Below are 16,065 nucleotides of genomic sequence, written 5' to 3'. Positions count from 1 at the left end.
GCAATGTTACAGTCACGTCCATTAGTAGAAGAACTACAGCTAATTCTGTCTTTACTGTGTATATTTATAAAGGTCTCAAAGTGTGGATGACTCACTGAAGTTCATATGGCTACTTTTACTCTCTCTGTAGTACATGACCAAGCACTTCAGATTAAAATATAATAATTTGTGAACAAGATGATTGTTCTTAGTTTAAGAATCTTTATTCAGTTATATCTTGACAACCATGTAAGAAGATTATATGAAATCTACATATAATTCACTTAATTTTTGAGGTTACGGATTCATAGCAAAGAAACAAAATACGGAACTGACAAATTTCTTCTCCGTGTTCTCAGTTTGTAGTTATAAAACAAATAGTGGTGGTTACATTTTTAAAGTAATTTATATAGAAATTCTGTAATTGTGTTAAGAAAATAGTAATTAAATTTATTCAATGCAGATCTGGGTACAAGAGGAATCCTGTGAACACAGAGTCATTATTGTTGTCAGCATAAATCCCATTAAATGTATTGTCTCCATAAACCTGCAACCACACTTCATCCCCTTCATCCAAATGAATAGCTACAGAACTTCCAGCTTGGTCAACATCATTATTCTGAAACTGATCATAAGTAAAAATGATAACCTTATTGTTTTTATATAAGCCAACCTTGACATCCTTAGTATAGACAGTAATGTGATATGAAAAGAAATAGATCCCTGAGTATGGGCAAGTGAATTTTCCAGTGTCTTCATTGTAGTGATTTTGACCATTGTAGAAGACTTTGGAGAACTTGATAGGCATGTTTGGGACAGGATTTCTTGAGGTCAGACCCACGCTGAATACCGAGTGATAAGAATGCACACTATCTCCCTTTTCTCCCTTGTCTCCTGGAAGTCCAGCAAGCCCCTCTTTACCATCTAAACCTGGTAGGCCAGGTACTCCTTCATCACCCTTTGGTCCTGGTTCTCCTAAGGAAAGGAAAGGAAAATAATTAATGACTGATGTTTATTAATCTCACAGTTTGTGCACTCACTTAACATTGTCTTCTTTTGATGTTCCTTCTCCAAGTATTAACATTTGTAGACTTATAATTTCTAACTTGCTGTTATTAGCAATTTGCTTTGATGCCAACAGCAAAGATGCATACATCAGGATACTCTTTATTGACTACAGCTCAGCATTCAATACCACCATCCTCTCAAAACTAATTAATAAGCTCCAAGACCTGGGCCTCAATGTCTCCTTGTCCAATTGGATCCTTGATTTCCTCACTTGCAGATTCTAGTCAGTTTGGATTGGCAAAATTACCCCCTCTACAAATTCCATCAGCACGGATGCATCACAGGACTTTCTGCTTAGCCCCCTGCTCTACTTGCTTTACACCTATGACTGTGTGGCTAAACACAGCTTCAATGGCATATTCAAGTTTGCGAGTGACACCCCAGTTGTAGGCCGTATTGAAGGTAGTGATGAATCAGCACACAGGAGGGAGACAAAATTTAGCTGAGTGAAGTCATAACAACAATCTCTCACTCAATGCCAGCAGGATTTCAGGAGAGGGAAACCAAAGGTCCATGAGCCAATCCTCATTGGAGGATCAGAATTGGAGAGGGCAACTTTAAATTCATGGGTGTTACTATTTCAGAAGCCCTGTCCTGGACCCAGCACGTAAGTGCAATTGCAAAGAAAGCACGGTAGCACCTTTACTTTCTTAGGAGTATGTGGAAATTTGGAATGGCATCTAAAACTTTGACAGACTTTTATAGATGTGTAGCAGAGAGTATATTGACTAATACCTTGGCATAGAAAGGCCTACAAAAAATAACAAATTTGGCTCAGCACATCATGGGTAAAGCCCGCCCAACCATTGAGCTTATCTACATGTAGGAATGCAGCATCCGTCATCAAAGTTTCCCACCAACTAGGCCCGGCTCCCTTTTCACTGCTGCCATCAGGTAGAAGGTACAAGAGCCTCAGGACTTGCACCACCAGGTTCAAGAACAGTCACTACCTCTTATCCATGAGGTTCTTGAATAAAAAGGGGATAAATGAACTCACTTATCTCATCATTAAAATGTTTCCACAACCAATGATCTTACTTTAAGGACTCTTTTTCACATTATTTCACAGTCTTGTTATTTATCGCTATTTATTTATATTTTCATTTGCACAGTTTGTTGTCTTCTACACTCAGGTTGATATTTCATTGATCCTGTTATAGTTGCCATTCTGTAAGTTTACTGAGTATGCCCAAAAACCGAATCCCACTGTTGTATGTGGTGACACATATGCACTTTCATAATAACATTTACTTTGAACTTCCAGCTTTAATCCAAAGCACAGTTGTACATTACATTTTAACCTAAACTGCATGAGATGTATCTGGCCAAGTGGTTCCCTTCCACTTCTCATTCTATTGATTTAAAACCATAAGACCTTAAGTGATAGGAGCAGAATTAGGTCATTTGATTCTGCTTTGCCATTTCATCATTGCTGATCCAATTTTACTCTCAACTCCAATCTCCTGCTTTCTCCCTGTATCCCTTCATACCCTGACCAATCAGGAATCTATCAAACTCTGCCCTAAATGTACATAAAGACTTGGCCTTCACAACTGCCTGTGGTGAAGAATTCCACAGATTCACCACTCTCTGGCAAAAGAAATTTTTCCTCATCTCAGTTCTAAAAGGATGCCCCTCTATTCTAAGGCTGATCTTGGACTCTCCCATCACAGGAAACATCCTCTCCACATCCATGTTATCAAGGCCCTTCACCTTTTGATAGGTTTCAATGAGTTCACTCCTCATTCTTCTGAAATACAGTCCCAAAGCCATCAAACACCCTTCATATGACAAGCCATTGAATCCTGGAATCATTTTCCTGAACCTCCTTTCACAGGAATGATTTCAGGATTGAATGGCTTACCAGATTTCAGGGAATTAAATTAATGTTTATCAATTCTACAATAGGTTGCTGACTCCTTTTACCAGAATGTCAATGATATGATGCAGACAAGAACTTAATCTAGTGAATAAGGAAATCAGATACAGTCTGGCTCAAAAGTATAAAGTCTTTATAGTTGGTATCCCTGAAAGAAATCAGTGTGCCAATTCTGGGGTCTCATTTTCTGAGCTCCTGGTCATTGAAGGTATGTCACCTGTGGTCCTGTCTAGCCCAGCAAGAACACAGAAAGAACTAAACCTAGCTTATTCTTATCAACAGAATAAGCTTCTTGTTTGAGTGAGGTGACTAAATGTAGTCATTTTGCAACTGAACACGAATTGTATGAAAAAATACATCTGACACTTCCATTTGCTACACCATGTAATTCAATAAAGTGCTGAATAACACACTTTGATCAGAGCCATTCAAAATATACAATAGAAAAATGCATGTGACCTCAGCAAAATAAATATTCATAAATATTGATCTGATTACATTGATTTCAGTGGAAGGAAGTGCCACAATTGACATGCACCTAGCTGCTGCTGCAGAACCTTACATAATGTAGCATTGATAGCATGATTCCACAGAAGAACACTTTAAAAAATAATTTATTGGCTGCAAAGTTCTTGACATGATTTTAGAAGATTAGAAAGTACCCAGCAGGGTTCTAGGGTGGTGGGGTTTAGAAGCTTTTTACTCCTTTATTTCTGTAGTAGGAAATTTCACAGGTCTCCGGTGGAATAGTCCACACTCTCAGAGCAATTGCAGCCATCCCTCTCCCCTATTGACTATTCTGCAATGTATCATCTCTCATATGGCCATCAGCTCCCAGCTGTACCAAAGGAGAACATCTTATATTTTGTCTGGGTAGCCTCCAACCTGATGGCTTGAATATCAATTTCTCCTTCCAGTTAAATGTTTTCCCTCCCTCTCCCCTCTTCTTGTATTCCATGCTTTACGGCAGCAAGGCAGAAATCTCATGTCGATGAAAAGCCACATCATTCACTGTAAACATTTCTGGAAAAACATTGGACACACTGTGGTAAATAGTGTATAAAAGTGCCTGGTCCTATTTCACACAGCATTCATTACAATAATCTTGAAATATCTAAGCCTGTGAAAATAGTTTTCACAAGTGAGGGAGGGTGTAAGAATATTTATGTGATTTACTTTTGAAGAAATGGCTGCTAGTAGATACTATTTCTTGTCATATATGTTCTTTCTTTATCTTTCTTTCAATATTAACCACTCTTACTTACTACATATAATGTGAATACATTAGATTCATATCAATGGATATTGATATGATGTATAAGAAAAGTTATATTAGGAAAAGTTAAACTTAAAACATAACAAAAGCTAGTAAACTGTGAGAAGGCCTTGTGATATTTACAGAAGGTGAAAGGGTGATAATATGTATGGAACAAGGAGTAATATATAGGGAAAGGCAATTATGAAAGATAGGGAGAGGGAGAAGAGGAAGAAAGGAGGAGTCCAAGGTAAATAATGGAAGTGAGTGGGAAGCATAGAAATTAGAAGCACAAAATTGGCTTGCATTTTTATAGCACGTTTGAAGTTAATTACATTTTCTCTGTCAGTTGTGAAGTACAGTTCAGTTGTGAAGCACAGCAGTAAAATAGAAAAGGAAACCGCCAATATGTAAACAGTTTCCTGAGGAAAACATTGTGACAACAAACAGATCACTTGCTTCATTAATGTTGAGTGAAGAGTAAATAATGATAAAGAGACTGAAGCACCAGGAATCATGTCCCCACATTTCTTTTTTGTACACCCAAACAAGTGTTTGGGGTCTTGGTTGAAAACCTCATCTCAAAGTTACTAGTTCCTGCAAGACATGATCAGCAGTAGTGCACTGAACTGCCAGCCTAGGTAATCGATGACTCACAGTGAATAGGCTAGGACGTGACCACTGCTGTTAGAATCAATTAAATTCTTTAGAATGCCAGTCATTATATCATATAAAATAGAAAGGCACTTTGGGAGGAGAATGTAGCTGGCGTTGGACTATTTACTTCCTAGACAAATGGTAGCACAACGTTTTACAGTACAAGTGACCTGGGTTTAATTCCTGTCACTGCCTGCACAGAGTTTGTACATTCTCCCTGTGATCACGAGGGTTTCCTCTGGGTGAAACATAGAAAGTAGGTGCAGGAGTAGGCCATTCAGCCCTTCAAGCCTGCACCACCATTCAGTATGATCATGGCTGATCATCCAACTCAGAACCCTGTACCTGCTTTCTCTCCATACCCCCGATCCCTTTAGCCACAAGGGCCTTATCTAACTTCCTCTTAAATATAGCCAATGAACTGGCCTCAACTGTTTCCTGTGGCAGAGAATTCCACAGATTCACCACTCTCTGTGTGAAGAAGTTTTTCCTCCTCTCGGTCCTAAAAGGCTTCCCCTTTATCCTTAAACTGTGACCCCTCATTCTGGACTTCCCCAACATCGGAAACAATCTTCCTGCATCTAGACTGTCCAATCCCTTTAGAATTTTATACGTTTCAATAAGATCCCCCCTCAATTTTCTAAATTCCAGCGAGTATAAGCCTAGTCAATCCAGTCTTTCTTCATATGTAAGTCCTGCCATCCCAGGAATCAATCTGGTGAACCTTCTCTGTACTCCCTCTATGTCAAGAATGTCTTCCCTCAGATTAGGGGACCAAAACTGCACACAATTCTGTTTTCTTCACTTCACTTTCCTCCCACAGCCCAAAGACATACTAGTTGATAGGTTAACGGACGTGGTACATTGTCCTGTGATTAGACTAAGACTAAATCAGGGGAGTGTTGGGTGGCATGGCTCGACGGGCCAGGAGGGCCAATTCAATGCTGCATCTTAATAAATCAATAAAATAAAATAAAATAACTATCATCAGCAAGAAGGGTTTTCCGTTTGCATTATGTTTGACTTCCCATCACTGAGGGAATAACCTGCCCATGAGGCGTTGCTGCTCCAATGAGAATCTCAATGCAAATTTGATTTGCGATGTCCATTACCTGTTTCACCAGTTTCTCCCTTTGCACCATCACGGCCGTCTCTACCGTCTCTGCCAGGGATGCCATTGTGGCCGGGGCTGCCAGGTATTCCTGCCATCCAGTTCGGGCAACCTTCAATTACTCGAGGAGGTGCTTGGGGAGTTGCTGCCAGAATTTCAGGAGGACTGATGTCAACAGGGGATTCAGTTTCAAGTTCAAGTTCAGGTTCAGCTTCAGGTTCAGCTTCAGCTTCAGGTTCAGCTTCAGGTTCAGCTTCAGCTTCAGCTTCAGGTTCCACGCCTTCTGGTTGTTCAGTTGTTTCATCAGAGTAGGTGAAGCCAATTAGAACAACCAGCCAGAGGATTCGTTTGAATAACATCGTTACTGTGGTAACCAAGCTCTGTTCCAAGTGACCTAAAATATGTATAAATACTTATTGTTAAAAACTCACATTGAATCATGAGAAGTCTAATACAGAGGAAGACCATGTAGCCATTTAAATCAGACCTTCTTCCTAATGATGTCTCTAGTTCTTCTGCTAATCACCATAAATCTCCGCCATCTGGTTATCAACTCTTCAGGTATTAGAACCACTTTTTATTTACTGACTTTTAACCTTTCATGATTTTAAATATATCTGTCATTCATTTCTTGGACTTTGCTGCTGAAAGAGCCACTGTTAATCTGTATCAAGAAACCATTCCGATGGATTGCTTGTGTATCCTCTCAAAAGTCTCCATGTGTTTCATAGAATACAAGACCAGATTTACAATGTAATATTTCAGCAGGGATTGAACTAGTATTTTATGCCATTTACATAATGCTGTGCCAAATATTAAGGGTAATTTGAAAAGCATGTATAATAGCAGGAACAAGGGAATCAATCTGAATATCAATATGGAACACTTATTGACATGTTGACAGGACTGGCCGTAATCAAATAACAAAAGTGTGAGGCTGATTGTCTTGATGCTGGTTAGCTAAATCAGGCCCACCACTGAGACCCACCTCCCATCAGTCACCAACCTCTCATCTGTTCTTCCAATAAACTATCCCAATCCCATTCCCCAATCACGAAAACCCTCACTATCATTCAGGGCCCCAAACAGTCCTTCCAGGTGATGCAACACTTCACCTCTGAGTCTGTTGGGGTCGTCTACTGTGTCCAGTCCCTCTGGTGTGGCCCTCCCACTTCTCCAACCCTGTGTCTCTTTCACCGATCAATTTCCCAGCTCTTTACTTCACTCCTCTCCCTCCTGGTTTCACTTATCACCTTGTGTCTCTCTCTACCCTCCCATCACCTTTCAACTCTACCCCTCATCTTTTTTTCTCCAGTTCTGCTGAAAGGTCTTATCCTGAAATATCGACTAAACTCTTTTCCAAAGATGCTGCCTGGTCTGTTGGGTTCCTCCAGCATCTTGTGTGTGTTGCTTTGACTCCTCCCATCTTCAATTCCAACTACCTCCAAAGCAACATAATTTGTGCTTTCCCTTCCATGTCATTAGCACCAATCTTGACCCATTCTCCACTTCCTTCTGTGCCCTAATTGTTACAATGATGTATGCAGCTTGTACCACCATTTTACACAAAGCAGATCTTACATACAGTAATAAATTGCTCACTGAACTAATTGTTCACGTGTTAATGTTCCTGGTGAAGAAACGTTAAAGGTAAACTTGCTCCTGTTTTGAACCATGATTTTTAGCATCTTATTTTTATTTTTTATTTTTAGAGATACATCATTGTAACCCAATGAGCCTATGTTACCCAATTACATCAATGTGACCAATTCACCTACTAACCCATACGTCTTTAAAATATGACAGAAAACTAGAGCACCGGCAGGAAACTCGCGTGGTCACAGTGAGGACATTCCTTACGGACAGCAGTGGAACTGAACCCGGATTGCTGGCATTGCAGTAGCATTATGTTATTCACTACACCCCCAGGAATGCCCTCATCAGCATGAATGATTGCATTTGAACAGTTCTCAGCTGATATGTCATCAACAATTATACATCAGCAGACATTATTTTCTGCTTTAGAATTGATTATAAACTTCTGGCTCAGGCCTTGAACAGATCACATATAGAGAACAAGCAATTAAATTATCACAAAGGGAAAGTAAATTGAGCCCTGTAAAAGACCACTGGGCAATCGTCTAACTAGCAAGGTCAATAACAATTTCAGCGAGGAAGAATGCCAAATTGCTGTCAGCAGTATAGGGCACTGTACGAAATGGAGATATACAGTAGAGATCCTCCAGAGAGGTTCTACAAATGCTAACACAGACAGTTACTCACCTAGTTGAGTCATTTAATCTTAGTAATATTTGAATTAATAATATTGGATCTGTGCTAAATCACCACGTTATAAACACTACCAGAACTAGCTTGCGGAAGGAATAGTTTCAGTTATCTGTTGAGATGAAGAACACCCTGAAGGTAAAGCCCTCAATTTAACATTGATGGTTGGAGCTGAGTTGATGGTCTCGTGCCCAGTCTCTGCTCTCTGGGTGATACCTCGGGTGATTTTAGAGCCTGGACCTGATCTTAGTTAAAATCTGGCCTAACTATGATGCTGAGTGAAATAAATCAGGAAATTCTGGAAACACTCAGCAGTTCAGGAGGCCTACCCTCCATGAACTCTGTCTATATTTCTTGCAGGCTCAGTAAACAGCCAGCATTATCAAAGGCCACACCTATGCCTGGATCTCTTTTCCCCCTCTCCCATCAGGCAGACGATGCTGAAGCCCAAAAGCACATAGCACCAGACTATTTTATGTGTTGGGAGATGTAAAATTGATTATTTATGTGATATTGACCTGCTGGTGTGCTAAACATATAATGCGACTTTGAACTGATGCTTTAGTACATGCAATATGTCTACACAAGGAGGTCATCTGACATGCTGGCAATTGCTGTATAAATTACTGTACATTCAACTTCACAACTGCAACATTGAAATTGGGTGTGCAACTGGGAGACAGCATGAGCTTTGATCAAGAATGAAGGCTCTAATGGAAAGAAGTATTTGAATTTGAATTGACTTTATTTTTTGCATCCTTCCCATACATGAGGAGTAAAAATCTTTATGATACCTCTCTGTCTAAATGTGCAATGTGCAATCATAGTCATTTATAATAATTTCTAATAAAGAGAACAGTCAATGCAACATAGAAATACACTAAAATCAACGTGAGTTAATCAGTCTGATGGCCTGGTGGAAGAAGCTGTCCCAGGACCTGTTGATCCTGGCTTTTATGCCTCAATACTGTTTCTCAGATGGTGTCAGCTGGAATAGATTGTGATTGGGGTGACTCGGGTCCCCAATGATCCTACAGGCCCTTTTTACACACCTGTCTTTGTAAATGTCCTGAATCATAATTGCAGATGCGTTGGGCTGTCTGCACCCGTAGACCCATTTCTGTGATTGATTCTGTGTGTTTCACCTGATGTTCCATTTCTGGTTCACTGTGTGTAGGAAATTTTGCATAAAGCAAAGTTTGTTCCAACAATGGTTTTCCCTCCATCAATCTTCTCCATTGATAACAAGCTCATTCTATGTGGTCACTTCATTGCCCAAAAACTGATGTCCGTATAAGTTATCCTGTCTGAATCAAGCTTGCATTTCTGAAAGTACTGGTTGTTAGACTCTCACAGCTGGTTGTCCTCTGTACTTTGGTAGGCAAACGCAGAAATCTGAGACATTCAGATGACAGTGACATGGTTGTCTATAGCATTAGCATCAAATTCAAAGGTGGAACACTGAAACTTTGAAGAGAGAGTTCAGATGCATTTTACACCCCCCGCATGATTTAACCAGGGAGGTTAGGTTAGGTTAAATGGTACCCCACTCAAAAAGAACTCATTTTTTCCAGTGGAAACAATGTAGTAGCAACAGATAAATAGAACAAAAATGTAGCCTCAGGTAATTTTTTTCCCTTGTTTGTATATATTTTCTTTAATTATTTTAATGTTAGTGCATCTTAAAGCATCTTTTTAAAGTTTTAATCATAGAAAAGAATATTTGAGAAGTTTATACTTGTCTCTGTCTATTAGAAATGTTCACACCGGTTCAATAACACTTTACAGCTTCCAAAACAAAAGCTGTTACGGTTTTCTGGAGAATTGGTGTTGCATCAGGGCATCTTACCTGAGGCCCACACACAGTTTAGAGCTTGCTCTCCCTTTCCTTCAGATGTGGAATTCAACTGTTCCGTCCTTTGCCTACTGGGAAGTTAAATGTGGGTAAGTGGGAACTCTAGTTATTGGGGATGATGGTGCAACCCAATATCTTCTTAATCTCACCTTCCAGTTTTGATATCAATACATCCATTTAATGCTTCCACAAAAGCTCCCATCTCCTCTCCCATCCCAAAAATATGTGGGTGGTAGGTTAATTCAGCACTGAAAGTTCCCCATAGTATGTAGATGAATTTGAAAATCTAGGGAGAGAGTTGATGGGAATTTTGGGAGAATTAAATAGGATAGGGTAGGATTAGTGTGAAAAAGGGGTAGTACTTGATTATCAATGGGCCATAAACAACACACAGTAAATGCTGGAGAAATGCAGCTAGTTGGGCAGTATCTATGGAGGGAAATTAACAGAAAATACAGTCGGCTCTCCTTATCAGTGGGTTCGACATGCATGGATTCAACCAAACGCGGATCGCAAAAATTGGGAAGTTCTCCCTGCAGTACTCATTGTTAGAGCATTGTTTGCCTCACGTCTCATTCGGTTGCTGCTTTGTTTCTGGGAAAAATTGGCTCCTAAAAAGCAATTAAGTGGTCAAAGCAATTCCTCAAAGGCTAAGAGGGAACGTAAAGTGCTATCTCTCGCCGAGAAAGTAGAAATCTTACATTGTTCGCCTCATGTCTCCTTTGTTCGTTACTTGTGTTGTGAGCAAGAGGAAGGAGTTTAAAGCTAGCAAGGGTTGGCTGGCTTGCTATGTAAAGTGCTACAGTCTCAAGAAGTTGAAGATTATGGGAGAATCGGGATCAGCATTCCCAGAAGAGCTACGATGGTTGCGTCTGTATTGAACATCTACAGACTTTTTTTCTTGTCATTATTCTCTAAATGATACAGTATAACAACTATTTACATAGCATTTACATTGTATTAGGTATTATAAATAATCTAGAGATGATTTAAAATATACGAGAGGATGTGCGAAGGTTATATGCAAATACTATGTCATTTGATATAAGGGACTTGAGCATCCATGTTTTTTGGTATCTGCAGGGGCTCCTGGAACCAATTCCCCATGGAGAAGGAGGGCCAATTGTAATATGGGCCAAGACTGTTCATCTGGATTCTAATGGGCCAAAAAACCTGTTTCTGGAACATGATACATCTAACATATAGTATTTATACATAATTTTGTCATTAAACCCTTGCTTATAATAAAATAATGTTGCTGAAGTAAAGAGTTTTACACTAGAGCATGTAATTGTAATACGTGTCTTCATTCACTGAATAGAACAATGTTTCTTTTACTGTTGCATCTCTAAGTTTGAACCATTGAAGTTAACAGTGCAGTAGTTTATCTATACGTGCTGCAATATTTGCAGTTCATGCCATGCATTTTTAAAATTTATGCAATTATGCACCAAGGCTTGAAACACAATAACATTATCAAACGGAGGGAGCACAATTAGTATGTTTTGAAAGTATAAGGACTTATTCAATGGCAGCTTTAGCCCAGCCACTACAGTGTATGACAGGGGCACAAGAAATAACCACCATACTACTTTTGGAATGCTACAGATTACACTAACTTCTATAAACAGCAAGCATAAACTAAGTATTTGTTTCAAAATAAACTCAGAATAATTCTCCCTGAGTAAGTTATTTTAGAACAGAAAATGTTACCTGTCAGTCCTGCTGTTCTTGCCTTTTGCTAGGAGCTGACTCCTGGCAAAGTATCCAAGGCTGATATCATGTTATAGTCCTGATAGTGCTCCACATGGAATTGTCTGTCACACAGAAGCAGGATCCTATTTGACAGTTGATATTTTGATCTTCGTTCATGGCTCTTTTTATAAGCTTGCTAGATGTCAATATGTCCTCCTCCGTTGTCCCACAGGAGCTGGCAATTAAAAATTAAGTACATGATCTGAAATGCATGTTAAAAGTTATTTAAAATACTTTCCAAATGGGATGGCATGAGATCTGTTAATTTCAGTCTTAAACACAATGTGTTTCAATGTTAAAAATGCCTGGCCCTACAATGGATATTAACGCAATTCGCCTGATAAGCTGGCTTACCTCTACTGTTATATTTGTGACTATTAATGTTTTTGATGTCTTTGGAGCAGTAGTTAATTGCACCTTTTACCATTATTGGATGTTGCAGTGTCTCTCATATTGCAGCACTATATTTAGATACATTCCTAAAATGATCTCTGCATCTGTTTGGAAAGATCATGTTAGCTCATATGCCGGTATTCCGTAGCTCAGTTATAAAAATAGCACATTCTGAGATCAACAGTTTGAACTCCAGCTAAAGGCTAATTTCAATTATTACAATTAAGAAAAATACATTGGCAATTTTATACTGCATTCAATTTGCTTCCTCTGTTAGTGCAAGACATTAAGAAGCAAATTATCTGCTGTTTTATGTTTGTGAAGCAGCAAGGCAGGGACATAGGACAAGAGAGTGGGGAATAAAAGATTTAAATCAATGAACGTGAGGACTAACTCAGTGAAGAGACTGGGGCTCAAATATATTTTTGTAGCAACCCTACCAGTACCCTTTGAATGTCTCTCCAATTATGGGGAGTCTTACCTTTTCATATTGATCTTTGCCTCACATGCAGAAGGGTTATCTAGACTATGACTGGTGCCAGACAATGCACAGTCAGTATTCATTGAGAACTCCCAATGACTGGTGAGCAGGAGGGGAGGGAATCTCCACAACTTCTGCTCCTCAGTATTTGGTAAGTGACAGATTGGTAAGTTTAACTGATTGTACATTTACTTTGCAGGTGACAGGAATATTGCACTGTTGAATATTAAATGGGGGACTCAAGTCATTTTATGAGAACTGTTAAAACATTAAAAATGGAAATAGCTTTGATAGATTTCAATGTGTAGATTTGTTTACAGCTACTGGTTAATATTTTCCAAAATTCAACATTGGTAACCAAATATGAATCCTCTCCCAAACACTCTTTGTTTTATTTATGAGCTTGTGAGATTTGTTGAGTCTCGCTAATGAGATGATCTTCATGGTAGATCCACCAGGGAACTCTTAACATTTGCCTGAATCATGGGAGTACCATATGTCAGAAGGTTGTCAGAGTTACTGAAATGTCAAAGTACCTCAGAACACAATGATTTCAAGTACATTTTCTCAGTAAAAGAACATTCCTAGACTGTTTCAATGACTGAGTGGTTTGATGTTTAATATTCTGTTTGTTATTCACTTGCTTTTTGCCGTTTATGCGATCTGTTCTTTTTTTTTGCATGGTGTGTGCTTGATCCTTTCTTTAAATGGATTCCATGGTGCTCCTTTGTCTCATGGCTGTCTGTGAGAAGACAAATCTCAGGGTTGTATACTGCATACATTGCTAATAAACGTTCTTTGTATCTTGAATCTTTAGAAGAGAAGAGGGCATAGTAAACAAAGCCATTAATAGGCTTACTCATGCAATTCTTTAATTCCGCTTTATATACTGTTTATTATGATCTGATGATCCCTTCATTATCTAACTGTATTCATTCTATGCTGAAGAGCACTGAGAGGTTTGCACCATACTCTATGTGCTATCTTATTGTTGGCTTATCAATAGATACTTAGTCCCATATATCTGTCACTCTGCATGCCACTTAGTTTCATTATAACCTGTTCTAGTCAGCAGCAAAGCTGCATTTGAGAGTAACAGATCTGCTCATTTCTGAGAAATGGAGCTGAAAAAGAACTTCTCTGTTTCTTAAACTGACAGCTGGCTTGTTGCAATACACTCATTTACTGAATGATCAAATACACTCAGTAAAAGATGGCCTGGTGAGGTAGCTTCATGACCTGGACGCTGTGAGATCGATTTTGCTTGGCGTGGGTGAAGTTCAGATGTGAACCTTAGTGCTTGCCCTACAGAGGGCTGGGAACTGGAGTATCAGGTCAGAAAGTGGGTGGATGCAGAGGAAGGTAGATGTTTGGACCAGTACAGGCAGGAGTAAAGAAATAAATGTGTCGAAGCGTGTATTTTTTTATAGTTTGAAGTGTGTGTATTTTAATGCTAGAGAATGTATAAAATATACAACCTGAAATTCTTGCTCTCCACGAACATCCTTGAAACAGAAGAAAAAACCTCAAAGAATGAAGGACAGATGAAAAACATAAGAACCACAAAGCCTTCCCCCCCCCCACGCACAAGCAGCAGGAAAAGCACCAACCTATTTATTCTAGAGAATAAATATTTCTTCTCTTATTCTATTTATATATTCTCTTATTTATAATAAATATTTATTCAACCTATTTATTCTACTTATTCTACAGAGGCATCAACATTCCTACCTCCTAAGATGCAAGTAGAAACAAAGCCCGCAAAGAGACCATGGTCTACAGTACATCAAAAAACAACTGTTCACACCACCATTTCAAAATCCCACTGGCTTTCGCTCTCACTAACAAGAGAGAGACAGATATGGTTCCTTTCGCAGCAAGAGAGCAGACAAACAGTTGCTATTTCAATGTGACGGTCACTGAGTGCATAGCCCTCCGAAAAGCCGCTCTAGCTGTCTTTGATGTTTTGGCTCCTAATGTGCTTCAATTTGTAACATTAGCAAAAATTTGTGCACACTGGACCACACAAGGCCACAACCTGAAGGCACCCGACTTCAGGCTAAACATGGACATATTGAAACATGGCTGATTGGCAAGCTCTAAGAACGGGAACACACCACTGGGCAGAACTGCAGTTTGAAAGCCACTGTAGATCAAAGATCCCGACAGGACCACAGCCATCCTGAAAAGGAAAATAAAGAGGTTAGAATAGGAAGAAATTCACTGTTTCACTGATGAGCAAAGAGAAGTCGCTCTCTAGCACCATCTGATGATGAACATTGAGCATGGATCAGTACATGGAACTATGATGTTGTGGCCATTGTGGAGACTTGGTGGTGAGAGAAACAGAACAGGTGCTTAATATCTCAAACAAGAAAAAAATCTGCAGATGCTGGAAATCCAGGCAACACACACAACAGGCTGGAGGAACTCAGCAGGCCAGACAGCATCTACAGAAAAGTGAACAGTCAACATTTTGGCCCGAGACCCTTCATCATCCCTGGGTTTTGATGTTTTAGGAAAGATAGAGAGGGAGGTTAAAAAAAGTGGGTGAGCTGTACAACCAATCAGGGACAATATCACAGCTGCACTCAGAGGAAACGTAATGGAGTGGTCACTCACTGAGTTGTTGTCATGGTGAATTTTAACTTCCCTAATATAACATGGGAACTTCTGAGTGTAAGAGGTTTAGATGGGTCAGGATTTGTTAGGTGCACCCAGGAGGGTTTCCTAAATCTACACAGATAGTCGAACAAGAGGAGGGACTGTATTGGATCTGATGCTGGGTAATGAGCCTAGCCTTTCATTGTGCAAACAGTTAGGGAACAGGGACCACAACTCATTAAGATTTAAGAAAGCTATAGATAAGGATATGTATGGACCTTGTGGGAGAGTTTTAAATGGGAGCATTCAAATTATGAAAGAAAAAGGCAGGAACCAGGGAGATATCATTGTAAACAGCTGTTTTTGGGTGTCTATATGAAGGGTATTAAAAGACCAACTGTGCAGATTAGAGAGTGGGTACATTCCAGTAAGAAGGACAAGGATGGCAGCTGACTTATTTACCGTCAGAACTTTCAGTTTCCCAAGAACCTTTTCTCCAGTTATGATAACTTCACACATTTCATGGCCCCTGTCACGGGTAACCCTAGTTTGGAATGGGGTCCAGAATTGACCCTATGAACTGTGCTCCTTTTAAGAGAGAGAGAGGGAGGCATCCAGCACAATGAGAGAGAGAGAGAGAGAGAGTGAGAGAGAGAGAGAGAGAGAGAGAGAGAGAGAGAGAGAGAGAGAGAGAGAGAGAGAGAGAGAGAGAGAGAGAGAGAGAGAGAGAGAGAGAGAGAGA

The 16,065-nt window shown here is 39.6% G+C and overlaps 1 protein-coding gene across 1 annotated transcript; it reads right to left on the bottom strand.

Annotated features, from left to right (window-relative positions):
• Positions 1-268: 268 nt before the first annotated feature.
• Positions 269-14,858, bottom strand: LOC132405004 (adiponectin-like). Its single transcript, XM_059989678.1, has 4 exons — positions 14,837-14,858; positions 11,804-12,020; positions 5,951-6,343; positions 269-954 (listed from the first exon to the last, which is right to left on the bottom strand). Exons 3-4 carry the CDS (start codon positions 6,306-6,308, stop codon positions 434-436), a joined length of 879 nt encoding a protein of 292 aa, XP_059845661.1. The 5' UTR covers positions 6,309-6,343; positions 11,804-12,020; positions 14,837-14,858; the 3' UTR covers positions 269-433.
• Positions 14,859-16,065: the final 1,207 nt, after the last annotated feature.

Source organism: Hypanus sabinus, chromosome 2 (assembly GCF_030144855.1).
Source record: "Hypanus sabinus isolate sHypSab1 chromosome 2, sHypSab1.hap1, whole genome shotgun sequence".
In the NCBI taxonomy this organism is placed as follows: Eukaryota; Metazoa; Chordata; class Chondrichthyes; order Myliobatiformes; family Dasyatidae; genus Hypanus; species Hypanus sabinus.
This window is presented reverse-complemented; position numbering and strand designations above follow the sequence as displayed.

What these genes read in the sequence shown, in the direction of transcription:
- LOC132405004 (XM_059989678.1), bottom strand. Translation starts at nt 6,308, where the DNA reads ATGTTATTCAAACGAATCCTCTGGCTGGTTGTTCTAATTGGCTTCACC. An exon ending in GGGAGAAACTGGTGAAACAG is followed by an intron (nt 955 to 5,950) that starts GTAATGGACATC and finishes TCCTTTCCTTAG; the next exon opens with GAGAACCAGGACCAAAGGGT.